This window comes from Aquarana catesbeiana, linkage group LG11 (assembly GCF_042186555.1).
Source record: "Aquarana catesbeiana isolate 2022-GZ linkage group LG11, ASM4218655v1, whole genome shotgun sequence".
Taxonomy (NCBI): Eukaryota; Metazoa; Chordata; class Amphibia; order Anura; family Ranidae; genus Aquarana; species Aquarana catesbeiana.
The window spans coordinates 41026230-41051522 of NC_133334.1; the positions used below are offsets into that span (position 1 = coordinate 41026230).

The 25293-nt window shown below is 39.4% G+C and overlaps 1 protein-coding gene across 2 annotated transcripts in view; it reads right to left on the minus strand.

Moving 5' to 3' along the window:
• Positions 1 to 25293, minus strand: part of CD44 (CD44 molecule (IN blood group)) — a 43031-nt gene that overhangs the window by 9751 nt on the left and 7987 nt on the right. The window contains exons 3-6 of one of the 2 annotated variants that reach the window (XM_073604201.1): positions 21978 to 22052; positions 20760 to 21080; positions 12424 to 12555; positions 6137 to 6215 (exon numbers count right to left, since the gene is read on the minus strand). In XM_073604201.1, coding sequence (XP_073460302.1) covers positions 6137 to 6215; positions 12424 to 12555; positions 20760 to 21080; positions 21978 to 22052 — 607 coding nt within the window. The remainder of the gene's footprint in view (positions 1 to 6136; positions 6216 to 12423; positions 12556 to 20759; positions 21081 to 21977; positions 22053 to 25293) is intronic. The other variant, XM_073604202.1, reaches the window with a different exon arrangement.

Sequence of the window (25293 nt, forward strand, 5' to 3'; positions counted from 1 at the left end):
CAAAAAACTAGTATCACTTTAAGGATTTGGTAAGTGACTGCCCAAGTGAGGTGATGTGGGTTTGGGAACTGGTAGAAGTATGGTGGCTGAATTGAACATTGGTCTGTGTGGTTGATTTTATAACATAAACCTATATTAATGCCTGATTTGAACTAAGCCCTGGAGAAATTAAATCTGCAACAAGATTGAAGACAACGATCCTGATTTACTAAAAGAGTAGACCCTGTTCCTTTGTAATGTGAATTTTCACTTTCCTTAGTTAATGAAGTTAAACAAATGGAAAATTTACTTGGCAAAAAAAAAACAATTGTGTGCAAATTGGGTATAACTGCACATGATTAGAGGATTACAGCCGGTATAACTTCACCTCATTCACTAAGCTAAGTGAAAATGTACTTTGCAAAGACAAACTATACTGAGTTTAGTGAATGATGTGAAGTTGTGCTGACTTCAATTATCTAATTATGTGTAGTTATCACCAAATTTGCACAGGATTGGATTTTCTTTGCCAAGTGAATTTCTACATTTATGTGCAAGCAAAACGCCATTTTTTTTATCATTCAAATATTGGGTATTGTTTACAGGATGAATTTTCTATTTGTTTTAGCTCAATCAGTAAGATACGTGAAAATTCACTTTGAAAGTGAACATGCTCTACTCCTTTAGTAAATCAACCCTTCCGATCAGAGTACAGGGCACGTACAAGCTCTTAGTCCAATGGCTTTGTAGCTACAGGGATATCCTGAGTCTCTGACAATTCAGGAGCAGTACTGGCAGTGTCCTAAAAATCTGATTAATGCCTCTAAGGAATCCGGCCATTCACTCTCAGCAAACGAGAGGACTGTTTCTAATCAAGAGCATAAAATATGCATTGTACACATTCCAGATGCAGAAAACGCAGACCACGGTCTGAAATCTACATCTATTTTATCATCTAACTTGTATCCATGGTTTTACTAAATATTGATATCATATGTAAAAATGATTTGGGTTTCCTGCAGTCCATCTGGAATTGGCTATCTTCTAGTCTTCATTTTTTGAAGGACAATACCTTCTTCGGTGACTTTACATACAGATGTTTTGTTTTTTTTTTTCCCTTTAAAGGGAGCCTGTCCTGAGGAATAAATGGGGGCTGCCCTCCTGAACACTTTATGAAAATTCCAACTGCCTGGTTTTCATGCTGATCCAATAGAATTAATACTTTCTAAATCGCCAACTGGAAATGAGCGTACAGAGTTCTGGCTTCCCTGGTTGTCAATTTGTTCCTAGTCGGTTAATTCCAAAAGCTTTGAAGCAAGAGGCAGCCAGAAAACACTAGCAGAAGGAGAGGTCAGAAATGGCAGTCTTTACGTTTCTACCAGGACATATTAACTTTATGGGCCCATTTACACCATTCTGGTGAGTTAGCACATTTTGAATGGCAACCCAATGGCCTAATGTAACACACTTGCTTTGTAGCGTGCTGCAACATGCTGCGCTGCATTATAAAAAAAAGCAATGGTCATGAGCTATTTTAATTATGTTAGGGTGCATCAGCGGCTATTCCTTTTGAAGGGGTTGCCTTAATGTAATACACATTAATGTGCAACCTAGCGAGCAATAACGCACCAATACAAGCTGTAAATGGTCCCTTAGAGGTGCACATACCTGCAGATGCCTCTAAAATCTTCTTGTCACAGCTAGATCACAGCCGTTCTGACTGGCAACACTCTGCCACTACCACCCACCCACATATGTTTCTATTGGCCCATCACTATGGTGGGCAGCCTCACTGGTCAACTGAAATGCCCATGAGGGAAGAAGGTGTGGACAAGCTACGGCACTATTGGACCAAACAACAACATTGTAAGGCATTAGAATGACTCCACCTTCATGAAAAGTCCACCGCCATGAGAGATCCAGATATCAATAGTCATTTAGAAGGACTACCACTGGGATAGTGACGAGAAACACATGAGAACATAACACTGACAAGGTCTATTAAAGTGTTACTAAACCCAGTAACATGAAAATAGTTCAACTGCCCTCCGGCAGTGTCCACAGCCTATAAATCATCTCTTTACATTAAAATACTGCCACTATATACCTTTTTGGCTGATCTGTATACCACGGTCATGTGATAAACTACAGGGTTTGCCCGAGTGCTGAGTGTTCAGGTAGGAGGAGATTTCCACTATAGCCTGTGTTCTCATGCTGTTATGGGAGGTGGATCAACTATCAATTAACCACTTGCCAACCGCCTCATGACGTTATACGTCGGCAGAATGGCTGCCCCAAGACATGGGCTCAACATGCCTCTCAGAAATTTCCTTGGGGTGTCTACTTTCCAAAATGGGGTCATTTGGGGGGGGGGGTTGTACTGCCCTGCCATTTTAGCACCTCAAGAAATGACATAGGCAGTCATAAACTAAAAGCTGTGTAAATTCCAGAAAATGTACCCTAGCTTGTAAACGCTATAACTTTTGCGCAAACCAATAAATATACGCCTATTGACTTTTTTTTTACCAAAGACATGTGGCCGAATACATTTTGGCCTAAATGTATGACTAAAATTGAGTTTATTGGATTTTTTTTATAACAAAAAGTAGAAAATATCATTTTTTTTCAAAATGTTCGGTCTTTTTCCGTTTATAGCGCAAAAAATAAAAAACCGCAGAGGTGATCAAATACCATCAAAAGAAAGCTCTATTTGTTGGAAGAAAAGGACGCAAATTTCGTTTGGGTACAGCGTTGCATGACCGCGCAATTAGCAGTTAAAGCGACGCAGTGCCAAATTGTAAAAAGTGCTCTGGTCAGGAAGGGGGTAAATCCTTCCGGGGCTGAAGTGGTTAAGATGTGACATCCCACCCACTGTGTTCTTTTTTAGTTACCGGGCATGGAGGAGGAGGGAGGAACTGGGCTGTCATTTAGGATCTGTATACATGCCCAAATGTGTAATGTCACTATCATGTGACCTGGCTAGCTCTGATCAACAGGGAAATTTTCTCTCCAGCAATAGAGACCAAACTGAGCATGTGCAGCAGTACTACCCTCAATGTGTCCTATCTGGCCTTGCCAAGAGAGACCCTGCAGGAGGGGGAAGATCTGTCCATACAGGATCAAAGAGCCCTTTTACACAATGCAGAGGATTAACCCCTTAAGTTCCACAATGAGTATAACAAGCATGCTATTCTGCACATACAGACAGATTTTATTGTTGTGGGTTTAGTAACACTTTAAGTGTTAATGTTGCATTTACCATCAGTAGTTGACCAGACTATCCTTGGGCTGAGGGATATGCTAGGTTAACTGTTAATTGATGGGTGTCGGTGCACAGCTTGCTGGTTGCCTGTCAGGATTTGACAAAGGGGCGTACACCAAAACATGTTTTCCTGGCAACCGGCGTGATTCTCTGGTGTGTCCCAGCCTGAGTGTCCACCACGACAGACTTCCTGGTTCCGGTGACATGGATCCACTTGCCCCCTTGCCGCGGCCAGCGAGAATGTTCCAACATGGATCCCATGGTCCTCATTGGTTACCCAGTTCCCCAACATATCCTGCATGCCTGTGGTATGACGTTGGTCATCAACTGGTAACCACCGTTCATCTCATTTGTTTTTGAACAGTGTGTGGAATAAACGTAGACTGTTTCAATGGATACACTGTCTTCTGTGTTTCTGGGCTTTTGATATCACTGCTAGTAAGCCCTATGAGGTCTTATCATATCGTGCATGTATGACACCAACATGTAATTTCAGGAGCGCCTTGTCAGTGTTATGTTCTCATACGGCACTATTGGGAAGCTGCAAAGCTTTACCTGTCGGTGAATCTAACCATAACTGCAGAGCTTGAAGAACTCTCCCTGCTCACATCCCAGCTCTGCTGCTGCCCATCACTGTTCTAAACATGTTATATAAAAATTCATATAACATAATAAAAGATTTATGGAAGCTGTTAGTACTCTGACACTGCTAGGCGGCACGGTAGGCAGTGAGTGGTAGATAATCAACATCCAAACCCCTTATACAGTCCCCATAGTCAATAAATGAATTTGACACTAACAAGGAGCCGCTAGTTGGATTCAAAGTGGAACAAAAGCTGAAACAAAGGAAAGAATAAGCCCATTGATCATAGCAATACATCTGCTTGTAGCTTTTCATCACCAACATGCAGAGAGAAGGAAGAACATAAGAGAACATGAATCAATACTGTCTTAATGATTGTGGTTGCTAATCTGTTGCAACTTATATTTTATATGGCAAGTAATGGAAAGATTTATTATCTGTATGCTAGCTGCATAATACATGACAATATCTGCTCCTGTTTAAAAAGCTCACCTTAGTTTTGCAACAAGTTTCCTGCTGCTGGGGACTGGAGAGGTGCAGATCTGCTGTTGCCTGTGTCCGTCCGTGCCTACCCCAGACAGTGCGGCCGAAGACCAGAGAGCCAGAGCTGAGTCTAGAGGCCCTGGTCATGAGGACTGAGTTACCGAGGCCCAGGTTCAGGAGTACAGCAAATCACCAAGCGTCTAGGACGAGGTTCACAGTGTACAAGGACTGGTGAGTGGATTCAGTTGTGCTTGTGTTCCCACTGTTAGTGACCCATTACAACTGGAGAAAGCCCTTTTGCCTAACAGCCCAAAAGTAGTTCTCTGTATGCAGTCTTAAAGGGATGGTAACAATGCACCATTATACAGCTTGGGCCCCATCGTTAGCTGCCTGAAGAAGTAAGTCAGGCACCATATATTTAACAGTTACTTTATAGAGCTTTATAGAGGCAACCAGGTCTTAGAAGAATATATATATATACATATGTATTACAGTACATACAGTGGATATAAAAAGTCTACACACTCCTGTTAAAATGTCAGGTTTCTGTGATGTAAAAAAATGGGACAGAGATAAATAATTTCAGAACTTTTTCCACCTTTAATGTGACCTATAAACTGTACAACTCAGTTGAAAAAAAAACTGAAATCTTTTAGGGGGGAAGTAAAAATAAAATAAAAAAATAATGTAGTTGCATAAGTGTGCACACCCTCTTATAACTGGGGATGTAGCTGTGTTCAGAATTAAGCAATCACATTCAAACTGTTAAACAGGAGTCAGTACACACCTGCCATCCTTTAAAGTACCCCCGAATAACCCCAAATAAAGTTCAGCTGTTCTAGTAGGTCTTTCCTGACATTTTCTTGGTTGCATCCTACAGCAAAAGCCATGGTCCACAGAGACCTTCCAAACCATCAGTGGGATCTCATTGTTAAAAGTTATCAGTCAGGAGAAGGGTACATAAGTGGGGCAAATACCTTTTCACAGCATTTTATATATATATATATATCTATATATATATCTATATATATATATATAGATATATATATATATATATACACACACATATATATATATATATATATACACACATATATATATATATATATATATATATATATATATATATCCCTGCCTATATGTAGGGATATATATATATATATATATATATATATATATATATATATATATATATATACAGGGTGTACTCTGATACAACTGCTAGTGGTTTACTGCGTAAGAGATACCGTGAGACGGTTCCTTGCTGTTTATGCTGTTCATGATTCAAATTGTTCATGGTTTATGCTGCTCCTTTACCAGTGCTGCTAATACCAGATAGACTTAGCTTAGTGCCACTGTGATCTGAACTAACTGCAATCAGATTTATTTACCTTTACCATACTGTTTTTGTGTATTGCCTTCTTATTTTGCCTTGCAATAATATACTTACTTTCCATACAGGTAGTCAAATAGTCCTGTGTTTATTTCTATATGCCAATACCTAAGCTAACATAGGTCCTTGCAGCACAGTAAGATATATCCTGGTGTGTCAGGGGGGACGAACCAGTTTACGGAGTCATGGCAGAAAACAGAGGACCCACCATACCATGCGGCCCCTGCTGGGGTAGCACTACACTGTTATAATTATTATGCCCAAAAGAATCGAATTTTATGCTGCAGTTGTCGGCCACAACAACAGCCAATCAGGTATGACACTCGCGCTTTAGTCTAAACTGGGGAGAAAGCTTTTGAATGTGACTGGATGCCACGGACTACACCATTATTCCTTCCTACAAGCTTCATTCAGCAATTCATCCTATAATACTTACATTCTGCGGGCATTGATTGCAATGCAGACTGAGAAGATCAAACCCAAACACACCAGGGATACACACACGATCAGCCAATCTGTCAAAGAAATAGTACTATTGTAATATGGGTTTGAATAGTAACATAGTGAGTCAAGCTGAAAAAAGTCACATGTCTATCTAGTTTGACCAATTAAAAATAATGATAATAATAATAATAATGATAGTAATCATAATATAGCAGGACATTTCCATAAAAGTAGCATGCATTGCTAAGGAAGGTCACCCTGTCAAGCTTGTATTTTTTAACATAAATGCCAGACCGGTATATGTATGAGCTAATATTCACATTTAATGGAAGTGGCTTTTTTTGGTAAGACAAGCAATGTTTACAAGAATTAAAATGACCCTCCACTAAACTAAAGTCCCCCTGTAAAATGAGATGCAGTATACGTAACCTTTCCAGTTGCCCCTGTCTATTAGATCCCTGTGTAGCAGATCCCTGATGAATACTTGCTCCCCCACTGCGTGCTTTGGTTTCTTCTACCAGCTCCTTATGTCACTATAGCAAACATTTTGACGTAGCTACTCAGACTTTTATTAAAGTAAAGCTGAAGTCAAAACTGTTTTTTATTGTTTTGGAGAAAGTGGTTTTAAAAAATCTGGGTTTTTCTCGTTGTCTGTGTCCCCGCTGGGGAGAGCCAGCGTCTCTTGGTGACCACAGTATCAATACAGAAAATAATAGGAAATCCAAACCTTTATGATCATTTAAGATGTATGTAAACTCTAATGGTGAACTTCTCTTATCAGATCCTTTTTGGTTTGTTAAATATACCAATGAAAGCATTTGGTAGATCCGTTTGATAAGTCCAAAAAAGTACCTCTTGATCTTCACGGAAATTGTGTGAGCTGATAACCTCCTGTGCTCTCAGTCTGTGCTGATTGTTATCAATTGACATGTTTACTGAGGACTACAAAACTACCACTTTCTATGCAATGAATAATCACCAATCTTGTCTTCAAATACCACCCAAATTATCCTCTCCACTCCTCCCAAGACCTCCTGCTCTCAAGCTCCCTTGTCATCCTCTCCTCCTATGCTCATCTTCAGGACTTCTCAAGAGCCTCTCCCATCCTCTACCTCTATCTGCCTGGCTATCTCCTACTCTGGCTGCCTTCAGGTGATCCCTAAAAAACACTTCTCTTTAGGGAAGCCTATCACACCTCCAACTAACTGCAATGTTATCTCTTCCATCAGCTCATCCCCACAGTTATAATATTAGATTATAGACTCTAATGAGCAGGGCCCTCTTGACCCTCTTGTATTCTATTGTCTTGTAACTGTACTGTCTCCTTTTACATTGTAAAGCACTGCGCAAACTGTTGGCGCTATATAAATCATGTATAATAATAGTGATAGTTATATCTTGCTTCTGTTGACCTAATATAGAAAAGTGAGTGAGTGTTTTCACCCTAGGATAGAAAGTGTGCTACTCGCCAAATCGCCAGGTGAAAATAAAGAAGACAAAAATAGGTCAACAGAAGAAGTTAATACAGTTACCACATTTAAGGACTGGTAAGCTGCAATAAGTTATATTTTTGTTTTTGGCTTTAGATACCCAAGACTTCCTGCTCTCAAGCTCCCTTGTCATCCTCTCCTTCCATGTTCATCTCCAGGACTTCTCAAGAGCCTCTCCCATCCTCTACCTCTATCTGTCTGGCTATCTCCTACTCTGGCTGCCTTCAGGTGATCCCTGAAAACACTTCTCTTCAGGGAAGCCTATCACACCTCCAACTAACTGCAATGTTATCTCCTCCAAAAGTGAGTGAGCGTTGTCACCCTAGGACAGGAAGTGTGCTACTCGCCAAATCGCCAGGTGAAAATAAAGAAGAAAAAATAGGCAATAGAAGAAGTTAATACAGTTACCACATTTAAGGACTGGTAAGCTGCCCTAAGTTATATTTTGGTTATTAGTTTTAGATACACTTTAACAGGAATAGAGGGGAAATCTTGTAATAGAGACATCTTCTTTGGTAACAACTAATTGGGAATTTCTTTACTTTTATCTCACTTCTTGTTGTGTCCCCAGAGAGTGGACTGCAAAAAAACTGTCAGGGGTTTTACCTACTCCCTACTCCATCCAGAGCTAGAAAAAAAAAGTTTGTCCTGTAGATATACTTTAAAAAAGTCTTTTGCAGCCAGTGATCTGTGGAACTCTATAGTTCCTCCAGAGGTTGCTAAAGGTTCCTTGAGCAATAAGCAACTCCTGCCTCTCTGATATGTAACCACTGACACCATTGATCTTTCTTTTTTGCTATCTCTAAAGGGGAAATCTTCTCACTGACCATGAAGAAGCATAGTTCCTATTGACCTTAACACTAATGTATCATGAGCTGTAGATATAATATTTAATATCAGGGATTCCCTGAGACCATAATGTTATTTCAAGATTTCTTCCATGTTATGAAGGTTGGGAAAAGCTGATTTAAAATGAGCATTGTGGGTGGGATCAATAGATTAATTGATGAGAATTAAATAATATTAGCAGCAGTAGCGAGTATAGTACAGGATAAAGAAGCCAATGGCTTCTCACTGGAACTGTCTATATAAAAAGTAGGTTGGAGGGTTCATTAAATGTTTTTATGGATAGATCCATAAATTAAGACACATGTATTACCATGCGGTTTCTTTTTTATTTAGTGCTTATGGGATGAAAAGCTCTTTCTTAGCAAATCGCATTGAATGTCGGCATTCCAAGAACGCAATAGGACCATTGTTAACAGTCCCAAACCTGCCGGGTTATCCCTTACTTGATTTTACAGTTAAGGACAAATCTGGAGTTGTCTCCCGTATAGTAAAGAGAATTATCTGGGAAGGGATTAAACTTTGGTGCCAGTAAAACTGGTTTCATGTTCAGGTCTGATATGGTGGAGGGTGACTGGTAATCACATTAGCTGTTTCTGTCTGTCTTGGGTGACTGACTCTTATCTCCGATCTTTATTTGACTTGAGAAGTAGAGCACAATGTATAATTCTTCCTGCAGCCGTTTTCCGCTGTTCAATATATGTGGGCTTATTTCCCATTTTAAGGAGGATTATGGAGAATGCTAGGAACGGATTATTATATCAGTATGTATGAATGCGTGGGTGGCAGTCATTAATTCATCTGATCAACCTACGGGCTGTATTAAAGCCCAACTCCAGCCAAGCCTATTTTAGAGTGCAGGAGTGTTGGAACCTCTGTCAGCTTTTTAATACTGTATCAGCTAGACAATGACAAAAACAATAAAAGAACAGCATAGATGCCTTTAGACTTTGGAGACAAAGAATTCTAAGAATTATGTGGACAAAAAGGAGAACAAACAAATGGATCTTTCAACAAGTCAAGCCCAACCTTTATAGGAAATTGGAAATGGGGATTTTAATGGTACCACAGATATAAACAAAAAATATATATTTTTAATAATTTTATATAAAATATTTTATTGAGATCAAAATAATAAAAAGAGTAAACAAAGTTAACTTGATACAGATAAAACCATCACAACAGAATATGGAACAATAATGTGCATATAAAGCTAAAGTAGCTATATAAATGCCTGTTGGGCTCTACATGTTTTGCTATATTGTTTCTTCAGGAGCTATAAGGCATATATTGGCCATCATATGTATGATAATTAGATTCATTAGCATCCAGATTTTCAAATGAGAACAGCAAATAGGGAAACAATCAAAATCCAGCAATGGGAATCGCAGGGTGAGCACCCGAAAATTAATAAAATAATTCCTTGAGTCAATAAATGTAAAGATGCCCAAAGGAGAAATTGTAGCATCATATCACAGGTATGTAGTAAGGAAAAGGAAAGTTCAAGGCGTTTAACTTCCGAATCTGGAGAGGACATATACTTCCGGACAGCGTCCCCCTGCTCTCAACAGGAACTCCTGTTGAGAGCAGGGGGGCGCTGTCGGGATTTTCTTGGTGGGCTGCCTGATTGGGCTTTTCATCCCTCTGTGAGCCTGAATGTAATCTGGGCTACATTGTCTAGAAGTATGTGTCTTCTCCAGATTCGGAAGGTAAGCGCCTTGAGCTTTCCTTTTCCTTACTACATACCCGTGATATGATGCTACAATTTCCCCTTTGGGCATCTTTACAGTCATTGACTCAAGGAATTATTTTGATAATATTCTGGTGCTCACCCTGCGATTCCCATTGCTGGATTTTGATTGCTTCCCTATTTGCTGTTCTCATTTGAACAAATGGATTCTAATAAATCTATTTATCATACATATGATGGCCAATATATGCCTTGCTTCTCCTGAAGAAACAATATAGCGACATGTAGAGCCCAACAGGCATTTATATAGCTACTTTAGCTTTATATGCACATTATTGTTCCATATTCTGTTGTGATAGTTTTTATATGTATTTCTTTATTCTGGAGAGTTAACTTTGTTTACTCGTTTTAATATTTTGATATCAATAACATATTTAATATAAAGTTATTAAAAATATATTTTTTTGTTTATACCTGTGGCACCATTAAAATCCCCCTTTCCAATTTCCTATAAACTCTCCAATTTGGGATGTGGGTGCCTAAACCTTTGAGTTAGTGCAGGTATTTCAATCCAAGCCCAACCTTTGACTAAAAAGCAAGATGATAGATTGAAGCTGTTTTATTTTGGACATATATAAGGAGAAACAATCAATTGGAACAGAAAATTATAATTGGAAAAATTGAGGGAAACAGAAGAGCACAATGAGCAATAAGGTACAGATAAAAAAAGTATGAACAAACCGTTGCGAAGACCAAGGACCCAATTATTCTGGAGAAAGCCCAGGCGACAAGACTGTTTTATTTTGAACATATAATACAAGAAGAAGCAATCCATTGGAATAGACAATTATAATTGAGGAATTTGAGGGGAACGGGAAAGTACAACGAGCAACAAGGTACAGATACAAAAAGTATGAATGAGCTGTTGAGAAGACTGAAGACCCAATCATTCTGGAGAAACACTATGCATGGGGTCACCAGGGATCAAAAGGGTCCTCCTGGGAGAGGACCTCTCAACCCTTCTCTGTTTGGAAAACCCATAACTTTCTGTGAATCCCTTGTCACAGGTCCACCCTTTGTTAAATGTCTACCAGTAAAACAAAACTTCTGTATATATAGTAAAAACAATGTAGACAACATTTTAAAAATCTATATTTTTTTGACTACATTATTACCACCATACTGGAAAAATTGTTTTTTTCTCAGTAGTGCCGCCTATAAATGGTGTCTTTGTGCATACGCCAGGTGTGTCCACAATGCCTGTTTTATGATGTCATTAGATAGTGCAGATCACAGGCAAAACGCACAAAGCTAATCAGAGTGGCTCTGTGATTTGTGATCATTGTAATGGTCAATCAAGGCAATCACAAATATAAACAAAAAAAACCTAAACTCTTTCTTTCCGTGATGATTGCCAATCATATACAAGTAAAACTGCATGCATATTGACCATAAAGGAGGCATGCTGACCATCAATGTTATGGGGGGGAAAAACACCACTGACCACCAACACTCATGGGACATTCACCACTGGTCATCAAGATTTAAGGGGGTACACACACACCATTGACCATTTAAAGAGGCACTCACCACTGACCACCACCATAAGGGGGCACTAACCCCTGGCTAAAACCTGCAAGCTGTTCTGACTTCTGCACTTAATATTCTATGCCCTAAACTAAACAATTTTGGGTGTGTTGATGGTGTCCTGGCATTTTAGGCCCTCAAGAAACGCAATAGCAGCCAAAACATTAGGCTTATATCCAAATTGCGGTCTTTTTTTCCTTTATAAAGTATTAAAATAAATTTTAAAAAACACTGGGGTTATTAAATACCACCAAAAGAAAAATTATATAAAATTTAATTTAGTACAGTGTTGCATAACCAGATAATTTGTCAGTCAAGCTATCACACCACTGAAAACGGAAATGTGTCCTGGTACTGAAAGTTTGTACCCAAGTGGTTACATAATTAGGAAAAAAATGACCTAAAACAATAATTTCCCATAAAAAAAAAGACAAGCAACTTTGAACCTTTAACTCACAAGATTTTAGAACCTCTGGACCCTACATTCATGAAACCATTGAATTGCACTATATACATCATTGTGCATGCCAGCGGTATGTACGTTTGTCATCTATCCTGGTAAAAACCAGAACTATGATCTCTTTCCTATTACCGACATCAGCAAAAAATCGCATTTTTACTAGCCAATCCAGTAACCTTCCAATAGCTTCAATGCCTCCATCTTACCTGGAATAGCTGCCCTTCTCTTCTGTTTGTTCTGAGTGGATCCTGAATTGTCACCGGTAGCTAATTCCTCGATGGGATCCACACTCTCACCGTCATCATCTGTATGGTGGCCATCATGTGCGTCTGGGAACTCTGGGGAATAAGCACATGGAACATCGGAGTAAACAGGGTGCATGATGATAAATACATATTACTGCAAAACCTCAACCTGCGTCTTCCTCAAAGTGTTGGAGAGGACCCTACTTTTATTTACTTTGTATACATTTATAGTAAAATATAGATATTATTTAAAGTCATAGACACTCTACTAAGAAAATCTCATCTGACACTAGGGGGTTGATTTACTAAAGCCATACTGACTGTGCACTTTGCAATGTGCAGTTGCACTCTACAAAGAGCAGTTCCTCCAGAGCTTAGTAAATGAGCAGAAGCTCTGCTGACTTCCATCATCCAATCACGTGCAAGCAAAAATGCATTTTCTTACATTTTCCTTGCAAACGATTGGGTATTCTTTGAAAACTGAAGCCTTACCTCATTTACTAAGCTCTGGAGCAATTACACTTGCAGAGTACAACTGCACTTTGCAAAGTGCACAGTCTAGTTGCCTTTAGTAAATCAACCCCTAGGTCTCTTATATCTAACCAAATCTAAAAAATCTTGATCCTGCTCCCTAACATATGCCTGAATGCTTCCTCACTCTTGTGTGCAGGCTGAACATCAGATTTGCAATTTGCAGTGTATGTGTGCTTCACTCTATTTAATTTTGTTTATCTATTTTTGTTTATCTATTTTATGGGTGTCATTTTTATACGAATGTTATAAATCCCATTTCTTATGGACGATGAATTCTGATTAAACACCATGGGTACCATAATAGGCGTGTGCAGGGGGTGTGCCAGGTGTGCCTGGGCACACTGTAATTACACAGTGCTGCTGGCTTCCCTCCTCTCTCCCCCTACCCCCCCCCCCCCCCCGGGTGCTGCGGGGGATGTTTCAGGATGGAGAGCGAGAGAAGTGGCTAGTAAATGTATCATTTATTAGCCTATTCCTTTTTTAAATGAACACAGTGAATACACTCGCTCACTGTGTCCATTCATGACTGAAGAATAGTAAACTATGTTTCCTATGCTTCCGTTTGTGAATGAACACGAAGTCACTTAGCACAGAGTAGACATGTGCACTGGCAAAAAATGTGTTCATTCTCGTTTCATTCTTTTTCTTCTTTTTGGTCATTCGTTATTATCGCAATTCGTAAATTAAAAAATTCGTACGTTTCTAAGTTCGAAGATTCGTAAATTAAAAAATCTGAAAATCTGAAAATAAGAAAGAAAATCCAAAAATTTACTGGCTGGATCACCAGATGAAAATAGGAGGTAGAAAGCCTAAAAAAGAAAACAAATTCACCTTCTCGTCCACATCAGTGCCTGACCTCACAAATGCTCTTCTGGAAGAATGGTCAAACATTCCCATAGACACACTCCTAAACCTTGTGGACAGCCTTCCCAGAAGAGTTGAAGCTGTTATAAGCTGCAAAGGGTGGGCCAACTCAATATTGAACCCTACGGACTAAGACCGGGATGCCATTAAAGTTCATGTGCGTGTAAAGGCAGACGTCCCAATACTTTTGGAAACATAGTGTATATGCAGTGGCTGGACAGCTGGATTTTAATGCCAACTCACCGCATTTATACAACCCACTCTTCCTTGCTGAGTACACTCCCAGCACAGTGACCAAGCTGTCGTGGACAGCCCCTTATCAATTACGATCCGGAGCTTTCAATCATGTGACCGCTACGATGGTCAAGCACAATGGTTACATCATTGGGAAGCCCGCCTCCAAGTCCCAGCATTGCCCATCGGAAGATTTACCCCCCTTCATGACCAGGCCATTGATTGCGATACGGCACTGCGTTACTTTAAGTGACGATTGCGCGGTCGTGCAAAGCTGTACCCAAATAAAATGTATGTATTTTTTTCCCACAAATAGAGCTTTTTTTGGTGGTATTTGATCACCTCTGCGTTTTTTTTTTGTGCTATAAACAAAAAAGTCTGACAATTAAAAAAAATAAAAAATTATATATATATATATATATATATATATATATATATATATATATATACACATTGGGGACGGAAAGTATTCAGACCCCCTTTAATTTTTCACTCTTTGTTATACTGCAGCCATTTGCTAAAATCATTTTAGTTCATTTTTTTCCTCATTAATGTACACACAACACCCCATATTGACAGAAAAACACAGAATTGGTGACATTTTTGCAGATTTATTAAAAAAGAAAAACTGAAATATCACATGATCCTAAGTATTCACACCCTTTGCTCAGTATTTAGTAGAAGCCCCTTTTGATCTAATACAGCCATGAGTCTTTTTGGGAAAGATGCAACAAGTTTTTCACACCTGGATTTGGGGATCCTCTGCCATTCCTCCTTGCAGATCCTCTCCAGTTCTGTCAGGTTGGATGGTAAACGTTGGTGGACGGCCATTTTTAGGTCTCTCCAGAGATGCTCAATTGGGTTTAAGTCAGGGCTCTGGCTGGGCCATTCAAGAACAGTCGCGGAGTTGTTGTGAAGCCACTCCTTCGTTATTTTAGTTGTGTGCTTAGGGTCATTGTCTTGTTGGAAGGTAAACCTTCGGCCCAGTCTGAGGTCCTGAGCACTCTGGAGAAGGTTTTTGTCCAGGATATCCCTGTACTTGGCCGCATTCATCTTTCCCTCAATTGCAACCAGTCGTCCTGTCCCTGCAGCTGAAAAACACCCCCACAGCATGATGCTGCCACCACCATGCTTCACTGTTGGGACTGTATTGGACAGGTGATGAGCAGTGCCTGGTTTTCTCCACACATACCGCTTAGAATTAAGGCCAAAAGGTTCTATCTCTCATCAGACCAAAATAATCTTATTTCTCACCATCTTGGAGTCCTTCAGGTGTTTTTTAGCAAACCCCATGTGGGCTTTCATGTGTCTTGCACTGAGGAGAGGCTTCCGTCGGGCCACTCTGCCATAAAGCCCCGACTGGTGGAGGGCTGCAGCGATGGTTGATTTTCTACAACTTTCTCCCATCTCCCGACTGCATCTCTGGAGCTCAGCCACAGTGATCTTTGGGTTCTTCTTTACCTCTCTCACCAAGGCTCTTCTCCCCCGATAGCTCAGTTTGGCCGGACGGCCAGCTCTAGGAAGGGTTCTGGTCCTCCCAAACGTCTTCCATTTAAGCACTGTGCTCTTAGGAACCTTAAGTGCAGCAGAAATTTTTTTGTAACCTTGGCCAGATATGTGCCTTGCCACAATTCTGTCTCTGAGCTCTTCAGGCAGTTCCTTTGACCTCATGATTCTCATTTGCTCTGACATGCACTGTGAGCTGTAAGGTCTTATATAGACAGGTATGTGGCTTTCCTAATCAAGTCCAATCAGTCTAATCAAACACAGCTGGACTCAAATGAAGGTGTAGAACCATCTCAAGGATGATCAGAAGAAATGGACAGCACCTGAGTTAAATATATGAGTGTCACAGCAAAGGGTCTGAATACTTAGGAGCATGTGATATTTCAGTTTTTCTTTTTTAATAAATCTGCAAAAATGTCAACAATTCTGTGTTTTTCTGTCAATATGGGGTGCTGTGTGTACATTATTGAGGGAAACAAATAAACTTAAATGATTTTAGCAAATGGCTGCAAAATAACAAAGAGTGAAAAATTTAAGGGGGTCTGAATACTTTCCGCCCCCACTGTATATATATATATATATATATATATATATATATATATATATATATATATATATAATTTACTTTCTGCTATAAAACAAATCTAATAAAAAAATGATAAAAATCAAATTTCTTCATAAATTTAGGCCGATATGTATTCTACTACATATTTTTGGTAAAAAAATATAAGCGTATATTGATTGGTTTACATGAACGTTATAGCAGCTACAAACTGTGGGATATATTTATGGATTTTTTTTTAAAATTCTAGTAATGGCGGCGATCAGCGACTCATAAGCGGGACTGCGATACGTATTGCGATGGACAATCTGACACTAATTGACACTTTTGACATTTTGCGGGAACTAGTAACACTAATACAGTGATCAGTGCTAAAAATATGCACTGTCACTGTACCAATGACACTGGCTGGGAAGGGGTTAAACATCTAGAGCCATCAAAGGGTTAACTGTGTGCCTAAGCAGTGTTTATGTGTACTGTGTGTGCTGCTTTTACAAGATGAAGTAATGGATTATAGTCCATCCATACAGAATTCATCCCTCCCCCCCCCCTGTCAGAACAGCGATCTGCCTTGTTTACATAGGCAGATCTCCTTTCTGTGTGAATGACTGACAATCGGTGGGTGCCAGAGGACATTGAGTGCCTGGCACCAGCAGATCAGCTTCTGCTGTGAATATTCACAGGAGAAGTGGCCCGCCGGTGGGGCGTGCGCCCCCTGCAGGCGGAAGTGCAGAATCACATATACATACGTGATTCTACACAGGAGAGCCACCCTGTATCAGTAAAACTGCTATGGTGTCGGAGAGGAAATGGTTAAAGTGTTACTAAACCCAGGAGCCTGCATTCACTATATCTGGTCTCCCACACTACACAGAGCATGGAAATGCAATTATTTTATTAAATATAAACTGCTAAATACCTTTTCTCATCAGCAGTATATAGCAGTCTTGTCACTTCTGTCAGTGTCTGGTAAAGCTTGTAGGAGGAGTTTTCATTCTGCTCTGACTGTTCTATGAGGCTGCATGTCTCTTGACCCTCTGTCTAGACAGTGCTGATTGGCCCTGTGCTGATCACATGCATCTTCCCCCCAAAAAAAGAAAAAAAACTTTCTAGCAATACACACCAAACTGAGCATGTGCGGAGTGCCCTTAAGGCTCTGTACTGTCAGGAGATGGATTGGGGACAGTGGAAGCAGGGGGGGATCAGAGATGACAGGATTAAACAGCCTTTTTTACACAATGCAGAGGATTAACCCCTTAGGTTCCACAGCGAGTAGAGCAAGCATGTTTTACTGCATATACAGACTGATTTTACTGTTGTGGGTTTAGTAACACTTTAAGACCCTCTTAAAAGGTTGCCAAGTGATGGCGGCAAGAAGCTAAAAAAAAAAAAAAAAAAAAAAAACAGCAACTGTTCACCGAATATATATAATAAATGTGAATGTTTCATATCATATGTATATATTGTCAATGTATTAACTTGTCGATATAAACTAAATTTACTAAAGAAGTAGAGCAAGTTCCACTTTTCAGAGTGGATTTTCACTTATCTAAGTGAATGAGATGAAACTAAAAATGAAAAAAAAAAAATCTATTTAGTAAAATCCAATCATGTCCAAGGAAAATGAAAAACCAGATTCTGGCTTGCACATAACTAGAAGATTAAAGTCAGCAAAACATCACCTCATTCACTAAGCTAAGCTAACTTTGCAAAGTAAGCATGCAGTATTCTTTTAGTAAATCAACCCCATTGCATCAGAGATCATAGAACCATTCACATCAGTCCCTGTTCCCTAACGCAACTCACAGGGGTTGATTTACTAAAGGCAAATACTTTGTGCACTTTGCAATGTGCAGTTACTCCACAGCTTGGTAAACGAGTAGAAGATCTGCTGACTTCTATCATCCAATCATGTGCAAGCAAAAATGCTATTTTTATTTCTTTTCCTTGCACGTGATTGGGTACTCTTTGCAAAGTGAAGCTTTACCTCATTTACTAAGCTCTGGAGCAACTGCACTTGCAGCGTGCAACTGTCCTTTGCAAAGTGCACAGTCTCTGTGTCTTTAGTAAATCAACTCCACGGTCTATTACAGCCCTTCTCAACCTTTTTTTACCCCCAAAGAACACTCAAAGACGTTTTTACATTTTCGGGGAACCCCTGAAATAATATTCTCAACCACAGCTTGCAGTGCATTAGCGTGATCAGTGAGGTGTATATATATATATATATATATATATATATATATATATATATATATATGACCAAAATGAATGTACAATGTATATGTAAAGAGCTGCGAAAATTGACGGCACTATATAAGTACCTGAAATAATATTAATAATAATAATAATAATATATAGATATATATATATTGTCTATATATATATATGTATATATATATATATATATATAGACATATATATATATATATATATATATCTATATATATATATAGATATATATATATATATCTATATCTATATAGATATAGATATATATATATATATATATTATTATTATTATTATTATACAGGATTTATATAGCGCCGACAGTTTACGCAGCGCTTTACAACATTAGGGCAGACAGTACAAGTACAATACAATTCAATACAGGAGGAATCAGAGGGCCCTGCTCGATAGAGCTTACATATATATAGATATATAGATATATATCTATATATATAGATATATATCTATATATAGCAATACGTATGTAGATTTTATAAACACTAATAAAATATAAAAGATATGCATCATAAATATCAGAATGACAAAGTCACAAAAAACAACAATAGTATTCCAACAGTGGCTGTTGGAGTACTGCTATTGTGATTTGGCAGCCCAGACTTGGGTGAATGAGCTGTGGCTTGATGTCAACATATACAAGCACAGTGTTAATATTTGTGAACAGAGTCGCAGAAAAACACTGAATTTTTATTGGTGCTTAGTGGGAACTTTTTTCAGTAGTGCTTATTGCAATATTCCAACTTTTTTGCACTTGTGTCCAGTGCCAACCTTTAAATTTTTTTATGGGTTCTCAGGAAAATAAAAATTGGTGGTGAGTATAGGGTGCTGTGCCTTTTACCTGCACCACCTTGGGCATCACCACCTTACAGCCGTCCATCTTGTATCTAATGAGGTTCTAGATCCCCTCCGGGTAGCCTCAGGAAGGGCCACTGGCTAGTACTCACAGGCTCGAGGTCATGCAGTCTCTTAAGTCCGCATCCACATACTATACTCACCAGCTGCTAACCTTTAGCTTCACCCTGTTAGCACTGGTAACTGGTTTTCTAGCTCACAAAGTGGCTTGGAACCTCTAGCGGTAACTGCATATGAAAAGTGAAGTAATTGTTCAGCAGATATAAATCTGCTGCAATGGCGGCAAAAGCTTTGGGAACCTCCTGTGGCTGGAACTCTAGGGTTATGTGGAAACCTGGTGGAGAAACCCTGGTCTATTTTCTCCACCATTTCTTAACAGCACAAGTCATTTCTGCAGGCAACAATAAATCCCTGCTTTCAGATAGGGAATCAGACATTCCAAAACCCTGAGCTGTCTAATCACCTACAGGGTTAGATTAGGAGCAACTGATGCCCAACAATGGTGCCCCCCTTGGCCACTCTATTGTTTAACTGACAAGAAATTATTACTCAATGAGTGTTGAAAGTGAAATAAAAGTAAGAAAACTTAAGAATCTTCTTCCGCTTACTTCTGGGGCAGCCTAAGGCAATGCCCCACAACTATAAAACAACTGTGTGACCAGGTGGTTTGAAGCATGGGATCTAAACAATGGAGGCCACAGGGGTTACATTTCAATAAGAATACATCTATTGGGGAAAGGGTAGGATCAGTTAACTCAGGGCAAGTAGGCAAAAAAAAAGAAGAAATGCACTTTGCTTTAAAGTGCATGTACCCTTTAAGGATATGATAGCTAGGATGGTGCCCCTTTTCTTGGTTCCCTAAGCACACGCTTATTATGCTTATTGGTTAATCCAGCCCCAATCAACTGGTAGTTGGGAGTTCACAGCCCACCTTTGTAAAAAGGTTTCGGCATTTCCTGGAGAACTAATTTAGGCCAAAACATGAGGCTGGCCTTGTGGTTAGAAAACAGCAAAGAAATCAATCTATTGACCTAAAAACAAAGCTTCAGTTTGGCCCGTTTCCATTGCAGTTGTTCAAAATAACATTGCATAAAACATTAAAGAATCAGTCAACTCAAATTAGATATTTCAGCTTTCAGTGGACATTGAGGCCCTGAATCACCTATCAGCTTCTTATATCTCTTTTAGTCTCCAGTGATGATCCTTTTCTCTAATAAGGAGAATCAAGTTCCTAAATCTAATTTCTGAGAGGTTTGGCTTGTATGTATTGTCTTATGTGCAAGGCTGAGAAACAAACAACAGAACAAGAACTATGAAGAACAATATAATCACCTAGAATCCATTATGGACAGAACTACAGACTATGGATAATTTGACAGAAAGTTGGCAATTAAGCAAAAAGCTCTAATAATGCAAAGTATATAGTGTTTGCATCATCTGCGATTGACTTGCTATGGTTAAACCACCACCACCACCCAAGGAAAGACTTTTTCCTACCATTATTTGATCCTGCGTTCCTGTGACTAGATGGGTCTGTTCCCGGGGCACTGCCTTCTTCTCGATTCTTGTGTTTTTCACCAGAGGCAACTGTGATCAGATCCTCTCCATCGTTGCAACAGTCTTCGCCATTTTCTTTATTTTTAATACCTCCATCCTCTGGTACACTGTGATCTCCTGAGTGCTCGGACTGCTCAGTAGACATCTCAGGTTCAGTCGTAACATCCTCTAAAGCAGTCCATTGATCATTGTAGGTGGTACCTATGTCAAGTCCAGGGTGAGTTGGACTCACCTTACTGGACTCGGAATCAGTGTAGGCTCCTAACATGGAGGAAGAGAGCAAGGAAATGCTTACTAAGGAAGAAGTATTCCCCATAGACCAGTAGGGTCTACTTTTCCTTAAGTACCTGTTTTCTAGACACTGTGAAAGCGGCCATTTTGTGTGTAAGCCACTTTGAACATTGGACTCATCTCTGTACAGTAAAACTTAAGTTACAATGAGCCAAGCCCTGATTAGGCTTACTGTATGCAGGCATATTCTGAGTTCAAAATTTATAATATTTTGGGGCTATACATTTATTTGGAACTCACTTGAGCCTCAGCAATATTGTTGGTTCTTAGGGAACCTGTAGGTCTCATAAAAAAATGTGGCTTCCTTGTGTGTAGTCAACAGGTGCATGTTAAACAGCCATAACAAACACATTTGAAACAATTCAAAGTCATTCAGAATGTTTCTATGGTTTCAGAATTTCATTTTCTATGATAAAGTTTCTCCTTTTAGGTATGCTGGTTCCCACCCGACAGTCAGAAAGTCACCAACATACAGAAACTGTGGTGAGCTAGTTAAGATATATTGACCACAGCAATATGGAGGATGGATTATACCACAACAATACAGAGGATGGGCCATGATAATAGGGAGAATGGACTAAACCACCACAAAATGGGTGAGGAATTGTACGACAAGACTATGAAAGATGGACTACAAAGTTCAAACTGTGGATATGGGTGAGGAATTGTACGACAAGACTATGAAAGATGGACTACAAAGTTCAAACTGTGGATTTTTAACATCAGAAATGAATTCTTTAATGATCAGGGTTTTCCCGCTAAAATAGTTAGGCAAAACATTTATATCATTGCATTCAAATGGTCTTCTACCGCAGTAACGACTACCCTCCCAGATGAAGCATTTACTCGTATTACTAAAAGAAGTACCTTCCAGGGTTGGATCATGCGACACAAAACTGCTGTTCTTGAAGTCATATTGTTCACAGTTCTTTTCAGTTTGGTCTATGTAAAGAGAGAAACATGTCATTATTAACCTCAATAAAACCTAAAAAAAAGATATCTTTGTGTACTAGTAGCCTTATAAAAAAAAACAACAACTCATAGCCATACTTTTAGGGTTGATGAAAAAAACGTCTACACTCTAGGTCAGCTTTTCTCAGCCTTTTTCAACAGAGGGGAACCCTTGAAATAACTTTCCGGGAACCCCTGGTAAAAATTACCTTATCTATAACTCATGCTGTACTAGTGTGATGGTCACTGGGAAGAATTCTCCTTACACTTGTGGACATCGGGACAAATTACTCCCTTACAGATAGCTAAAAAGATCAATGGTGTCAGTGGGAACTTATCAGAGAGGAAGAAATTGGAACCCCTAGCAACCTCTGGAGGAACCCATGGGGTGCATGGAACCCTGGTTGATAAACCCTTCTCTAGCTGGTAACTAAGGCCTTCCAATGTAATGATCATGACTATGCAGGACAGTTGGTAACTAAGGTATAACTACAAATTTCGTAGATGTGTAAGGGCGTAATTAGGGTTCCCTCTACAATGTGGTGATATACCGCTTTGAGAGAAGGACCTCTAGAGTAGTGGAAGGACAGAGAGTGGTGGTGGCATGTACTCTATTTTTGCTGGCTGTTTGGACAGTGGCTAGAAAAAAGAGAAGAGCTCCTGTGTGGTACAAGCCTAAAGCACAGTAGAAATATTGCATATATTTAGTGTTATTGTTTGGTCCTTTGATCTATTGCTAGGTCTAGAATGGCAGTTTCCAAATCCCGTGTACAGTGATGTTGAGCTGTGGTGTGAGGGACTGATAAGTCTTGTTTAGAATCATGGTTGGGGGTCAGTAAAAACATGCAGTTTATCGCCTTCAAACACCATCTTAAGCTGCAAAGGCAATGGACAGAGATGTTCACATGCCACAGCCACTGCAAACATTATCCCCGGTTGTGCTCTACATCCAGTAGCGCTTCCAAACAAAACACATTTCACAAATGGAGCTGCCCCACAAATACTCTGCAACCACTTGCAATGCAAGTGCAGCATTAACGGGTTTAAAACAATGTGGATCGCCTTTTCATAGACCTGGTAATCTTGCCACATGTCTAAATGTAGGACTAAAATTTCCAGGAGGGTAGAAGCATGGAGCTAGACACAAGATATTATGTAGATAATAGAAAGTCTTTGGTTGGACCTAAAACATCCTTGGTTCAGTAGCTTTCCACAAAACCAGAGGTCTTCCCAAACAAAGGGGTCACAGAAACTAAGTAATCTATGGGGTTGATTTACTAAAGGCAAATCCACTGTGCACTATAAGTGCACTTGAAAGTGCAGTTGTTGTAGATCTGAGGGGAAGATCTGAAATGAGAGGAAGCTCTGCTGATTTCTATCATCCAATTATGTGCAAGCAAAAATGCAGTTTTTTTTATTTTTCTTGCATGTCCCCCTCAGATCTACAGCGACTGCACTTCCAAGTGTACTTCAAAGCGAACTTACACTTGTAGTGCATGGTGGATTTGCCTTTAGTAAATAAACCCCCCAGTGTATTAGAATGCCTAACATACATAATGGGAGTCCAAGTATGTATTTTATTCATACATAGTTACATAGTTGGTGAGGGTAGAAGTTTGGGAGTACGGGCCCCAACCCTGAACTCACCAGAGAAGATTGCAAGCGGACTATTTCGGTACATAAAAGGCAATGTACAGTAATGAACAAAAAAAAGGGGGTATATAAAAAAAACCACAATATTTATTAATACAACAGACAAAATATTGTGTTTTTTATATACACCCCCTTTTTTTGTTCATTACTGTACATTGCCTTTTATGTACTGAAATAGTCCGCTTGCAATCTTCTCTGGTGAGTTCGGGGTTGGGGCCCGTACTCCCAAACTTCTATCCCAATTAAATTCGGATGATGGTACATTCTATCGATTTTAACATATTTCAGGTTGCTTTTGTGAGGCCACCAAACATTTTCACATAGTTGGTGAGGTTGGAAAAAGATACAAGTCCATCAAGTCCAACCTGTGTGTGCTTTTATGTCAATATTACATTGTATACACCTGTATGTTGTGGTCGTTTAGGTGCCTATCTAATAGTTTTTTTTTAAATTATCGATGCTCCCTGCTGAAACCACTGCTTGTGGAAGAGAATTCCACATCCTTACCACTCTTACCGTAAAGAACCCTCTACGCAGTTTCAGGTTAAACCGCTATTCTTCTAATTTTAGTGAATGGCCGCGTGTCTTTTTATGTTCCCTTGTGTGAAAAAGTTTTATCCCTATTGTGGGGTCACCAGTACGGTTTTTAAAAATTGAAATTATATCCCCTCTCAAGTGTCTCTTCTTCAGAGAGAATAAGTTCAGTGCTCCCAATCTTTCCTCGTAGCTAAGGTCCTCCAGTCCCTTAATTAGCTTTGTTGCCCTTCTCTGTTGGCTGCATGCATTATTCATTCAGATGTCAATGCATTTTGGAGGTCAAATAATCCCGCTTCCTCAGGGCTTTAACATTTATCACAGTATCTACTGTCCAGTAGATATTGTGGTATATATTACACCCCTGAGGAAGGGGGATTGTTTGGCTCCTGAAACACATTGGCTTCTTGAGTGTATACTTTTGCCATTTGTGGATCAATAAAATGCATAGTTGGACTCGCATCACGTGTGTTTGGCGCTCCTTTAGGTTCAAAATCACATACAATTCCTGAACAGTGAGGCTTACAGATTTGGGTTTGCAGGCATGAGAGCAGTAAGGTTTGTCACATTGGGAAGGACTTGTATGGATTGGCCAGCAAGCTTTGTATGTTTGGCTCGCCTGTTCATTACAAATGTTCCCGTTAGGAGGCACTTTGCAGTAAAGGTTTATACTGTTAAGACTGTGAGTCATCCTTGGAAGAAACAGAGCACCAATTATATCTACCTGGATTGTACGCCAAAGTTACCTAGTCATTACAGAAGATCAAATGACCCAAGAAATAAACCTCTTACATGTATTTACCTGTTGTGTGTCACAATCATTCTGCAATGAATAAAGAAGAATTTATCTCTTGTAAATCTTTTATCTGTTGTTTGAACCTCTAGTCGCTTTTATTATCTTCTTGAAAGACAATTCTAGCTAAAATTTTAAAGCTGAACTATGAAAAATGAAAAAGTCTTCTAGTGCAGTTGGGCTGTGCCCTCACTTCATTAGTAAAGTGCTCGTTTACTCCTGCAATGGACATGAGGATGCTGAGGGACAGTA